This window comes from Pteropus medius, unplaced genomic scaffold (genome assembly GCF_902729225.1).
Source record: "Pteropus medius unplaced genomic scaffold, Ma_sr-lr_union100, whole genome shotgun sequence".
Lineage (NCBI taxonomy): Eukaryota > Metazoa > Chordata > Mammalia > Chiroptera > Pteropodidae > Pteropus > Pteropus medius.
In genome coordinates, this window is record NW_024342469.1 from 291931 (window position 1) to 304981 (window position 13051).

At 59.4% G+C, this 13051-nt stretch overlaps 1 protein-coding gene across 13 annotated transcripts in view; it reads right to left on the bottom strand.

Moving 5' to 3' along the window:
* Positions 1-924: 924 nt before the first annotated feature.
* Positions 925-13051, bottom strand: part of PPP6R2 (protein phosphatase 6 regulatory subunit 2) — a 64003-nt gene continuing 51876 nt past the window's right edge. For 6 of the 13 annotated variants that reach the window (XM_039863039.1, XM_039863038.1, XM_039863036.1 and 3 more), the window contains 14 exons: positions 9119-9322; positions 8552-8616; positions 6907-7022; positions 5866-5951; positions 5683-5763; positions 5332-5429; positions 4603-4660; positions 4362-4486; positions 4125-4267; positions 3676-3838; positions 3503-3591; positions 2886-3159; positions 1703-1945; positions 925-1618 (listed from right to left, as the gene is read on the bottom strand). In XM_039863039.1, coding sequence (XP_039718973.1) covers positions 1567-1618; positions 1703-1945; positions 2886-3159; positions 3503-3591; positions 3676-3838; positions 4125-4267; positions 4362-4486; positions 4603-4660; positions 5332-5429; positions 5683-5763; positions 5866-5951; positions 6907-7022; positions 8552-8616; positions 9119-9322 — 1797 coding nt within the window. In that variant the 3' untranslated portion in view covers positions 925-1566. Of the gene's footprint in view, positions 1619-1702; positions 1946-2885; positions 3160-3502; positions 3592-3675; positions 3839-4124; positions 4268-4361; positions 4487-4602; positions 4661-5331; positions 5430-5682; positions 5764-5865; positions 5952-6906; positions 7023-8551; positions 8617-9118; positions 9323-13051 lie in introns of those variants that run through there. The other 7 variants (XM_039863040.1, XM_039863042.1, XR_005652854.1 and 4 more) reach the window with 7 other exon arrangements.

Genomic DNA, 13051 nt, shown 5'->3' on the forward strand with positions numbered 1-13051 from the left:
CGGCAGTCTTGGGGCAGCCTCTGCTCTTTGAAGTTGGAGTCAGTCGCTTCCGGAGGGGAGGACAGCCTGGGTGGGAGCCGCTGCAGGACGGCGTCGTCGTGCGGACTTGGGCTCTGGTCAGACCAGTCGGTGGGGTGGAGGTGGGAGGGTGTCTGGGAAGGGGGGTGCGGGCTGGGGAGCGAGGGTGCTGGAGGACTGGGACGGAGGTTTGTTTCCCTGTGGACAGTGGCACAGCCCTGATGGCCTCAGTTCTGGGGACACTGCTGCCTGGGGTGTGACACGCACCACCATGGTCGGTGACTCCCCATTTGAATGCGAGTCCCAGCAGGGGCAGGGCATCCCCTGGGGGGCTGGCAGGCAAGGTGTGGGGGACAGGGAGTGGGCGTCTGGCTGAGAACATCCCTGGGTAGTCTGGGGTGGTGATCACTGGTTCCCGGGCAGAGAGAATCTGGTGGTGTGGGGGGCCTAGTCCATGGTGACAGCAGGTGTGGACACAGGTGCAGGCATGGAGAGGACCCAGAAGTGTGGCCTCAGGTGGGCCATGACAGGGCACCCAGGCCTGGGGTCCTGTGCCTGTTGATTTCAGGTGGGGAAGTCAGTGCAGGATCCAGGCTCCTAGGAGGGCCCGGGGCACTGCTGGAGGACCCTCGTCCCGGGGACAGATCCTGCTGGCAGTGAGGTGTCATCTCACACTGCCCTCTGGCTGCTCCTCTGACGTGACTGGTGAGGACAGAGTGACCCCGTTGGGACAGCACTGGCTTCTCGTGTTTGACTCATTTCGGGTGGAGCTTCTCTTAGAAAAAGTCCAGTGTCTGCTCGGGTGCTAAGACTCTCAGCTGCGACCGGAGGGCGGGCCCGGGGCGGCAGACCCCCTGTGGCTGGACAGGCTGGGGCTCCAGGGCTGCGGCTCAACACAACACAGGCTTGTCAGTACAAGGAACACAACTTTATTGGGGGTTGGGGTGCCCTGTCAGATCGGAACATTAAAACCAGACTCCACATCAAACAATCCCGTGGGCCCTCCAAGACAACGCAGCCCTGTCCCCACAGGTGCAGACCCCCCACCCCACGCCCACGGTCAGCTCCTGCCAGGAGCCCCAGACCACCAGAGCGCGAGGCCCGGGTTGCCCCCGCCAGGCTGTGAGGATCTTGTTTTTTAAGGCAGTCGAATTTTGCAGCCTGGCTCAAGGCCAGCCCAGCTCCAGACATGCGCTTGTCCCCAGAGCCAGGGGGACCCTCTGCTGCAGTTGGGTCCAGAGTGCAAACACGGCTCTTTCTGCATTTAAAAAATTGGGGAAAACAGTCTGGGACCCTGCAGCGTCCATGCCCATCACACCCACAGTCCTCGTGACATCTTGGGGTCACGGCCCCGGCTCTGGAGGGCAGAGTGCATGCCCGAGGCCTTACTGCTGTGCATGGGGTCAGGCAGGAGCGACGTAAGCTGGGCCGTTGACAGGGTCCAACTGCCAGCTTCACCAATGCAGCATTTATTTTAAATTAAAAAAGACAAATTGCATCACCAGGTAGTTTTTTCAATTAGGGTGCCACGGCTGGGTGGCAGCAGCGTCACACGGGGCCGTTGGAGGTGGCTCCTGCAGGCGCTGGCACATCCACCTTCCTGCATGAAGAGGGGTTGGGGTTGGAGCCACTTGGGGCCCAAGAGTCCCCATCTAGTCCTCCTTCCTTAGCCCATCCTGCTCACCTGTCCTTGGTCACTGTCCCCAGGATGGCCACCGTGGTGATGGCCGGGCTGGCCATGACTGAGGCTGCAGTGGTGATGGCCACGGCTAGAACAGGAGAGACTGCCGGGGAGACTGGCACAGGACCGGCCTTGCTCAGGGCTGTGCTGGCTGCCTCGGGGGGGACAGCCACGGCCAGAGCAAAGGTGGCTTCTGCAGGTGCAGGGGAGGCAGGATCGGGTGGTGTGCTGGTGGCGCGCTGGGCCCTATGTGGCAGGCGTGGTTTGTTACCTGGGCCACCCCCAGGGCGCTCCACCCCAAGTTCCATGGAGGGAGCAGCGCTCACCCTGGGTCTGCCCCACCAGGTGTGGTCCCTCCAGACAGCCCCCACCTGTTGCAAAACGTGTCCGGCGGTACACCCGCTCCGGGAGCCCTGCTGCCCCGTGTGTCCCTCTTAGGTGGCAATGTGCCCTCTCCCAACAGCCACAGCCCCACTTCCTCTGGGGTGGCCCTCACTACAAATCTCAGTGCCCTACTGTCTAGGGGCCTGGGAACGAGCATGCTGTGAGCCAGTGCTGGACCCCCACCAACGGGACACGTGGAGCTCCAAAATCCCATGGGGCCAACGAAGGTGGGGTGAGTGGGGCCTTGCCAGGTGACAGCCCGCCCAGCTTCGTGTGAGCAGCACGGTCACTTCTGTGCTCCCATCCCCTCACGGTGGGGTCCCCTCTCTCGATGTCCCCGCCAGCCCACTTGCACCTGTTCCCTGGTTCCTACCACCTCCAGCCCAGCCAGGACCCCAGAGGCTTGGGCCTTCTTCCTGAGGGTGGGTGGGGGTGTGGGGCTAGGCCTGTAGGGAGGACACCCCAATCAAAGGAACTCGCACCCCTGTCCTCCCAGGTGTGACAAGCCTGCCCAGCGTTCCTGGTTTGGATGGGCGCGTATCTGGGACACAGTTCGTGCCAGGCCAGTCAGGGGCCCAGCTCCCTGACCCCTGACCCCTGACCCGGGGCGACCCCGCAGGCCCTGCTGTGCTGTCAGGTCAGCACAGGGCTGCTGGGTGCGGTGCTGGGACACAGTCCTGTGTGCACTCTCAATGACCACCCACAAGGGAAGACACGCCCCACCCGTGGGTGTCCCTCCCCCATAGAGCCTGCCTGCTCCCAAGCGAGCACAGTGCTGGGGACAGCTAGACTCCCTGTGCACCTGGGGATAGACGTGGGCAGTAGGGGGACCTCTTGGCCAGGCCCTGTACTGACAGCTTCTGAGGTGACAGCCTTCTGTTCATCCTCTTCACTATCGGAGGCCACCAGAGGGGTGTCCCTGGAGACACACACGTTCCAAGCGCATGGAGAGGCAGGGCCAACTGCAAGACAGGGACCCAGTGACATCCAGGGACCCCCAGACTCATATGGGCATGCAAGAGCTTCAGCTTGCGAAACGGGTACGCCGCCTGCCACGTGAAAGGACTGTCCTCCCCCTGAAGAGAAGGCCCCAACTCAGCCTTGTGGCTTCCGAGCCCTGCTCCTCCACTTGTGGCCTGACACCCTAGGGGGTCCCAGGCCTATGTGAAGGGGCTCAGGATCAGAGACTCTGAAAGGCCCGTGACTGCCACTAAGGCACCACAGTGCACGGGTGTGACCACACTAACGTGGTGGCCAGACCTGGGGACGCTGCCGGGTTGAGAAGGCCCTGTCTGCCAGGCCATCCTGCAGGCCCTTCAGACCCACACACCGGGATAGTGCACTGGCCTTGCCACTCACCCTGGGGCTGGGCACACCCGCTGCTACACCCTCAGTCCCCAGGGAGCTGCGCCTACTCACGGGCTCTCTCCGGGCCCTGGCGCAGGCCACCTTGGGTATTGCCGAGGCCTGTGTCCACGGGGGAGCTGCACCTGGGCCCCGACTCGGAGCTGTGGACGAGGCCGAGGCTGAGCCCGTGCCAGGGACGTGCTGCCCCACAGTGGACAAGGCCACCCCCCAGCCCCTCTCTTTACCAGCAGAAAGGCTGGAAGTCGGCAAACTTGGCCCAGCCTTTCTCCTCCAGGGCCGAGGTGCTTGGGGTGCTGTCCGCCCACACACTGGAACCCACATCCATTGCCACTCCTCGGGCTGGGGCCGGAGGGGTCACGGGATCATCAAACACCGTCCATGTGGGGCCTGCAGGGGTGGCACTGTGGCTCAGGCCCAGACAACTGATAGGCCCCACAAGAGGCGAAGGCACGCCTTCCTGGGTGGGACCAGTGGACAGTGTGACTTGCGGGGGGGCTGTCGAGAACTGAGCCAAAGCCATCCGCCACCAACCCTGTGTCCTTGCAGCTGTGGGACCATGTGCTCGAAAGGGTGTGTGTCAGGCCCATGGGGACCCCGCTACCCACAAGCCAGGCCACCAAGTTCTTCATGACCCATGTCTCCTACCCAGCCTGCGCTGCTCCCCAGCACCCACCTTCCGATCCGTAGTCCATGCGGGGACCTTCCTTCTGGGTAGTGGCTGGAGGGGTCCCCGCCCGCGCTGCAGCGGTGTCTGCTTCCCCCGGGTCCCGGACTCCAGGCACCAGGCCATTCTCTGAAGCCTGAGGGCCCCCAAACCTGGGGAGACCAGTCAGAGCAAGGGCATGGCACCACCCCAGGGCCCCCCGTTCCTGGGGGAAGCTCGGGGAGGGTGGGTGGGTGGGCTGCACACCTGGCTCTGGCGGTTACCCGGGCGGCGCAGTGGGCCTCCTTGTCCTCCCAGATGTCATCGTCCTCCTCGTCATCAAAGGGCTGAATGTGGTCGCCGCAGCAGGCCTCAAACAGAGCCGCGCTGGGCTGCGACCGAGCCCGCGTGTCCCACAAGGCACCCACGGATCAGCCCCTCGCCCTGCTGCCCACCCATAAGCGTGTCCCCAGTCCACACCCAACAAGCACCGAGCCGGGGCACTCACACTGTCCTCGTCGGCGTCGACGTTGAAGTTTATCTCTGCGATCCTGTCGAATGGAGCACTGAAAGAACAGCTGACACTCAGGACCTCGCTGCGGAGGCGCGTCCCCTTGGGGGACTTCACCCCGCAAGGGACGCAGTGTCCCATGATGCACCGAGAGGGGCCAGGCTGGAGGGGCCAGGCTGGGGGCCCTGGGGACGGAAGGGGAGGTGACGCAACACGGAGACCCGAGGGCATCTGCAGCCCAGTCCAGAGCATGCGCGTCCCCTGGCGGCATCGGGCAGAGCGGGTGTGAGGAGGGGAGGGCCGGGACGACGCCACACCTGCTCCCCGCGTCACCTGCTCTTTGCATCTTCAGACAGAGCGGCCTGGAGCTGACCCTACCCACTGCTCTCTGTCTACTTTGCACGAGTGACCACCTGCCTTCCCTGAGGACGTCTGGCTCTTAAAGACCACACTCGGCCCAACCCTCCCCCAGTGGCTGTGTGAGGCCAGTCACACTTGACTTCCAGCTGAGAAAATGTTGCGACAGCCCGAAGGGACAGGCAGGGCCGAGTCATACCCTGAGACCTGGTCACACTGAGCAGAACCCAACCTTCCCAAAAGGAACTGAGAACGGGCTCGAGTGGGGGTCACACTGTGAGGGAGGTGGTCCCAAGTGATGCAGGTGCCTGCTGGAGAAGGGCTGGCAGGGTGGACAGTGAGGTCGCGGTGTCAGTGGCATGGGCTCACTTGACGCTGTCGTCCTGGTCTGCGAACTCCTCGTCATTGAAGCCAAACTGATCCACAAAGGTGGCTGTCATCTGCTGGACCTGGTACTCGGAGAACGCCTGGGGGAGGCAGTCACAGGCGGCCCTCAGCCTCGAGACTCCCCCATCCCGACCACGCGGGGCCACGCCAAACAGCCTTGTGTAGTGTGCAATCCCCCACGTCCCCAAGGGTCCCACCACAGAGAGCAGCTTTGGTAGGTCTACCCCTCCTCCTTAAGGGGGCGTGGCCGGGGCCCTGGGGTGTGGACAAGCCCACTCCCCGGCAGTGGGGCAGGAGGGGCCTGGCTGGGGCGCTGAGCCTGGCTGCACACACCTGCTGAAGGGACAGCTCATTAGGGAAAACGCCCTCCATGTCCTCGTCCTCACTCGAGGGATGAAGGTGGTGGGTGCTCACCTGTAACAGCAGAGCGGGTGGGCGTGAGCCCCGCACCTGGCCGGGCCACGCTGGGGCTGACACGACGGGCGGGGCCTCAGGCGCCACCCCGCACCTGCTTACCAGGTCCACGGCGTTCCTGCGGTTGGTCTCCGTCAGCGTCTCCTCCACGAAGCTCTCCCAGCGCCCACGGCAGTCCGCGGGGAGCCCTGCAGGAGTGCCTGGTGAGCCCGAGGGCACTGAGTGCCACCGTGGAGGTCCAGGAGGGCCCCGAGGAGACATGAGGGCTGCCAGGAGGGAAGGCGGCCAGGGCAGATCCCCGTGCGGGTGGCCCCGCGGACAGCACAAGCGCCCGCCTATGTGCAAACACTGTTCGCCGAGCAGGCGTCCGCCATGCTCTTGGCCAGCTCTGTCCCAAGGCACCCACACATCTCGGCTGGCATGAAATGCCCTCAGCACCCTCAGGGTCCTGGTCTCTGTGGGTCATCACCGCCAGCCCCTCCTCGACTCACTTGTGCACACCCCAGCTCCTGGCCACCTCGAGCTCACCGGCCAGCGTGCTGTGAGCGCCTGTGCCTCAACACCCTGGGCGCATTGCTCAGACTGGCTGGGTGTCCTCCTCCCTAGCAAGGCCACACGGCTCTTCTGAGCCACCTGCCCTCCCATCTGCACTGAGACCCCCAGGGCCCTTCCCAGCTCAGCTCATGAAGTTTGTGACCGGGAGCTGCAGACGATGCCCGGGACGCGAGGGCCAGAAAAGGTCATGGATGGCAGCCCCCAGGCAAGGGGTGGCAGGCTGAGGGCAGAGGTACAGCCCGGCCAGGGGAGGGCTGGCCTCGGCTGGAAACATGCAGGGCTCAGCACCTCGCCTGCTCTTAGGGAGCAGAGCATGCCTCCCTGGCTCCCCATACTCATGCTCGGAAGGTCCCCAAGGCCATGTGAATTCAAAGGGTGCTGGACTGTGGGCAGAGCATGGTGTCCTGGCAGGACTTGGGCTGGAATGCACAGCAGCGCTGACGTCGAACTTCTGGAAGCCGGCCACGTGCTCACCGGCCCCGAGATGCTGCACAGATGCCCCCCACGACGGCCCCCGGGGCCCAGGCCCACACCGGTGGAGGCCTCTCCCGGGGAGGCGGGCCACTGTCCTGCCTAGGCAGGGCTCACCTCGGATGACCTCGCTGACAGGGGTCTGCGCGGGGCCGCCCTCCAGGTTCCGCACTACCGCGTTGGCGATCCGGGTGAGGTGGCCCATGTTTCCACGCCTCATGCCGCCTGCTGCCCTGGGGGTGACCGGCACCATCAGGGAGCTGCTGGCCCTGGGCCTCACCCCCATCACCCCAGCATGTCCCCACAGCCTCGCCTACGGGACACTGGATTCTGAAGAGCACTTGCCACATGGCAGCTGCTCACCCCACTCACTCCCGCCCCCACGGCACTAACCAGAGAACCAAGGCTCCCAGACTCTCAGAGCTCACGCTCCACGCGCCACACCGAGCAGCACTCGACAGATGCCACCGGGCTGTCCTGGCCCCCAGAGCCCCTGCCCAAGGGAACACCCAGGACTGCAGCAGAAGACACAGCCGCTAACACAGACGCACCCGCTATGCGTGCCGACTGAGCCACCAACAGCTGTGTGAGACCCAGCGTGGGCCGAGCCTGTCACTGGCATTCTGGCCCCACAAGTCACCCCCTCAGCGAGCTCTATATGCAAGAAGCTACCTGGCTTCTGTGCACCTTGACACCCCACATTGCCAAGCGCACACGGCTCTGCATCCTGCTCTGGGCTGCACACACGTGGCGCACCAGGAGGGCCTCAGGCGCCAGAAGCTCACACGTCTACAAATGCAGCCTTTGTATCAGAGGGCAGAGCCTGCTTGCCAACACCCAGAAGAGGAAGCCACGGTGAGTGCCTGGACTAGACAGCCCAGCCAACCGAGGAAGGGGTCAGGGTACCAGGACAGTGCCTGGGGGGACAGCCACAGGTGGAGCCGGGAGGACTACGGAGGCAGAAGAGCCACTGTGCAGGGTGCTGGAGAGCTGGCCTGTGGCTGGCCAGGGCCATGACCTGCCGTGCATCAGGGACCTTCAGGGACCTTCAGTGACAGCAGTGAGCCCTCCCCAGCAATGGCACGTGTGCACAAACAGGCAGAATGTGCCAGAAGAGGCTCAGGGCAGGGCCTCGCCGGATCCCCCAGGCACTGGGCCCAGATGATGGGGGGCCGGCCAGTTCTGACGAACACAAATCGGTGGGTTCAGTAACAGCAGGGTGTGAGGGATAAGCCAGGGAGGTGAGAGCACCCCCAGAAGCAGCATTCAGGGGACAGTGAGGGCAGGCAGTGGGGAAGGACTGCCTATACTGGACCCTGCGGGCCACACGGAGGACCTGGGTGGTTAAGATTTTTAGGCAGGGGTGACATCATCTGTTTCAGAAAGAGCCCAGCATCTCATGGGACAAGAAGCCAGGTAGGGCAGGAAGGAAGCAGGACATGGCCTGGAAGCTCTTTTGAAGGTTTGAGGGCTCAGAGAAAGATGTGGCTGGTGCCGGGCTGGGGAGGTGGGAGGGTCTGGGACACAGTGTGGGATAGGACTGGGGCCCCTGCCAAAGGACAGGCAAAGGGGGAGGAGAGGAGGAGGCAGAGGAGAACAGGACCACGGCGCAGGCCCGGGGCTGGCCCGTCCAGCCCGCAGCCCTGGCAGCTGCTTCCCTGGTAGCAGGACCCCTTCCTAGAAGCCAAACCTTCGCGGTGGTGCCAGGGCCCCCCACACCACGCCCTCAGGTGCCCTCCCTCAGGGGCCCGCTGGGTCTCACTGTGTGTGGTCATTGGCTTCCCAGGCCTCCAGGATCCTCTGGACCAGGCAGCACTGCTGGAAGAGCTGGGGGGACAGGCAGCACTGGTCAGGCCCAAGGGGCGGCACCCCCTGGACCAGGTGGGCTCGGCGGGCAAGCGAGTGGGTGCCCTGCTGGTGGTCACAGTGCGAAGCGCCCACAGGCGAGCAGGGAGGTCCCGGGGAGGGGGAGACGGGTCACGTTGAGGACGTGTGCACGTGGTTTCAAACGGTCAGAACCTGAGTCTCCTCATGAGAATCTGCACTCCCTTCACGGCCTTGTCACAGCAGCAGATGCCATGGCGGGAAGGAGCACGTGGGCTGCAGTCACAATGGGCGAGACCGAGGCGGGATGGCTCCCCCCGCCGCGCCCACCGCCCCAGCAGCTCTGCGGCCCTCTGTGATTTCCTCTCTCATGGTAAAGGGAGGGCAGCACACCCATGTCATGTGAGGATCAGCAAAGAATGTGCGAAGGACAGGGCAGCCCCACACGGTCTGGGGGGCTCAGCACGCAGCGGCATGCCACACACTGGACCCTGGCTGGACTTACGTGCATCACCATTGTGTTCTCGGGGTGGCTGGCAGCGGACTGGGGGGTCTCTGGATGCCCGTTCCCCGGCGGAGGCTCCGCCATGCTCTCGGGCCCGCCAGCTTCCGCCCCATCCTCGCGGGAGGCGTGGGAGAGGATGGCGCCTATGCACAGTTCCACTTGGAAGTGCAGAAAGTTATTCCAGGTGTACTTAAAAAACAGGTCCTGGGTAAACAGAGGGCAGAGGAGAGTCCTCAGACTCCTTTTCCCCTGAGGGCAGGACCAGAGGCGAGGGGACCGTGGTGGGCAGTGTCTGGGCAGCCAGGCATCTGAGGGCATCTCCTTGAGGTCGCCCCTGGCAGAGCAGCCTGCCCTCCCACCTCCAGCCGGTCGCTGGTCTCGTCAATCTCTACCCTCATCCTGAGGGTTTGTCCTCGCCTCTAAGTAGAAGCTTCAATCACTTCGGCCTCTCTCCTTTCCCAGTCTTTAAATGGCTACATGTTTCCTAGTAAAATCACGTTAGCTACTTCTACAGATTTTACTATGCAGGGTTTTATCATTCTTCCTTGACAATTTTGTCTTTGATCCATGAATCACTGGAAGTGTGTTAAATTCTCGACCACCTGGGGATTCCATCCAGGAGATATGAACTCCAGAGGTGTACATGTGGACACTCCCCAAGGGGACCCAGAGGGGCTCAGACCTTGGCTGCACAAGCTGAGGCCAGAGGAGGCCAAGTGAGGACAACAGCACCCCCAACAGCATCTGCCAGACCAGGGGGCATACCAGCACCTGACCCTGAAACTCTGGCCCCTTAAGCTGGCAGGGAGGTGCTGGTGGGGAGGGGTGACAGGCACACCCACCTGCACCCCACCCCCTCACACAGAACAGCAGCCACAGCAGCCTGCGTTCCAGACCCTCTGCTGCCTTCACGGGGGAGCCGGGGCCGCGGGGTGGGAGGCAGGGCAGTGAGGTGGGGAGGCGAGGCAGCTCTACCCAGGTGTAAGTCCAGGCTCCTCCCTCACGCCACGGACTTGGTAACAGGATAAAGGCAGGAAGCCCACCTGCTCCGCGCAGCTCTCCTCCTCCATAAAACAGTCCCAAACCTCGGCTTTACCCTCTCTGCCTGTGTGACCTTGGGTAACCTGCAGGCGCCTTCGCCGTGTTACCTCGTCTTCAACTGAATTCAGAACCCACCTCCCAATAAAGAAAAGCCCAAAGCAGATGGCTTCACTGGTGAATTCTACCAAACGTTTAAAGAATTAACACCACCAAGCCATCCCAAACTCTTCCATGCATTCTGTGAGGCCAGCATTGCCCTGACTCCAGAGCCAGATGAAGACATCACAAAAAAAGAAAACACGGCCGATGTCCTTTATGAGCAGTGAAGCAAAAATCCTCAATGAAATACTTGCAAACAGAATCCAGCAGCATTCTAAACGGATTACACACCATGACCAAGTAGCACTTGCTCCTGGAATGCACGGACAGGACAGTTCAGCATGAAAATCAATGAATGTAATACAGATCATATTAAAAGAATGAAGGACAAAAACCACACAATCATCTCAACTGATAAGAAAAATTATTTGACAAAATCCAACACCTTTTCATGATAAAAGCGCTCAATCAACTGGGAATGGCCGGGCACTCCTTCTACACGGTCAAGGCCATATGACAAGCCCACGGCCAGCACCATACTCAGTGGTAAAGGACTGAAAATGTTACCTGTAGGATCAGGAACAAGACAAGGATGCCCACTTTTGACATTTGGCATAGGCCTGAGCACGCTAGCCAGGGCAATGGAAGGGGTTCAGACTGGAGAAGAATTAAAGTATCTCCATGTGCAGCCGACGTGACCTTATATGTAGGAAACCCTAAAGAATCTAGTGAAAACACTTTGAGAGCTAGCAAACGAATTCAGTAAAGTTGCAGGATACAAAACCAACACACAAGTCAGTTGCATCTCTATACGCTAACAATGAACCATCCCAAAAGGAAACTAAGATGATGATCCCATTTGTAATACCATCGAAAAGGACAGATGACGTACTTAGGAATACGTTTATCCAAGGAGGTGGAAGACTCGTACACAGAAAGCGACAAGACGCTGCTGAAGGAAATTAAAGGAGGCGCCCATCAATGGAAAGGCACCGCGTTTGCGTCCTGGGAGACGGCATGACTGCGATGCCAGGGCACCCGGCGTCATCTGCAGATTCAACGCAACCTCTCTCCAAATCCCGATGGCGTTTTCTGAAGAAATAGGAAATCTACCCTAAAATTCGTATGGAATTACGAGGGACCCGAAGAAACAAAATAATCTTGGGAAAGAACAGAGCTGGACTCACACTTCCCAAATTCTAAACTTACTACTTACAAAATAATGAAGTTGGACCCTTACCTTACGTTACATGTAAAAATGGATTCAAAATGGATCAAAGACCAATAGAGCTAAACTCAGAAAACTCTTAGAATAAAAAATAAAAGGAAGTTTTGTAAAAGTGGAAATTCTCCAGTTTCAGGGAGGCAGTATCTCCAGCTGCAAGCAGTAACTCAGTCACAGGGAGGTGATATCTCCAGGTGCCGGCCCCAGGAGAAGTACAACATTCCAAGGTGAAAATAATAAAACTGTCCACTAGGCCCTGTTTGATCTGAGAGTTCCCCGGATACATTTATCTTTGTACAAAATATTAACGACTAACTTCTGCTTCTTGTAATCTGCTTATTCAAGGACGTGGTAGGAGGCTCTATAAGCTGCCTCCTCTGGAAGCTCGGGGCTGATCTCCTCTAGCCCTGCGTGGTAGAGAGTCAGTCGCCGGCTGGCTAATAAAGGCTCATAATTAATCTCAATTGGCTCTGTGGGTCTCAGAATCATTCGTGCCACAACAGTTTCATGACAGTAGAGCTGGCAATGGTTTCTTGGATGTGACACAGGTAAACTAGACTTCATCAAATTGAAAACTTCTGTGTCAAAGGGCACTGTCAACAGTGGAAACACAACGTGGGTGGGAGCCCCGAGGACCTCATGCTCAGGGACAGACCATACATCTGGTAAAAGCTTAGTGTCCAAAACATATAAAGACTCCTACAGCTCAGCAACCAGAAAACCGAAAAAGCCAAGTCAAAGATGGACAAAGGACTTGGACAGTCGTCCAAAGAAGATACACAAATGGCTGACAAAAGCACACAAATGATGCTCAACAGCACTCATCATTAGAGTAATGCAGACCAAAACCACCACGAAACACCACTTTAGAGCCATTATGATGGCTATTATTAAAACAATGGAAAACAAGTACTGGATAAATGGGAACCCTCATACACTGCCAGAGGGACCGTAAGGGGTGTAGGCACTGTGGGAAAAGCTGAACACAGAATCACAGTATGACTCATCAGCCTCACTTCTGGGTACAGACTCAAAGGAAGTGGAAGTGGAGATTCAAACAGGTATTTGCACATCCATGTTTATAGCAGCATTTCTCAAAACGGCCAAAAGGTGGATGCAACCCATGTACCTATCGACTGATGAGCAACGTGGTCTATTTATGCAATGGACTATTAGCCATAAAAAAGGAGGCTCTGACATACCACAACATGGATGAAAGCCCTGAGGACTTCATGCTCAGTGAGATAATCCAGACACACAAGGCAAAGTACCACAAGATTCTACCTACACGAGGTCCCTAGAGTGGCCAAATTCAGAAACAACAAACAGGTGGTGGGTGCCAAGGGCTGGGGGAGGGCGATGGGGATCGATTGCTTAATGGTCAGTGTTTGTTTTGAGATAGTGATGATGGTTCCATAAGCTGAATGTACGTATTGCCACTAAATTACACACTTAAAAATAATTAAAACGGTAAATTTTATGTTATGGATTTTTTTACCACAATAAAAGTAAAAAGTGGAGGGTGAGAGAATTTTTTTGAAGGGAAGAAACTGGAAGGCCTTTCGTAA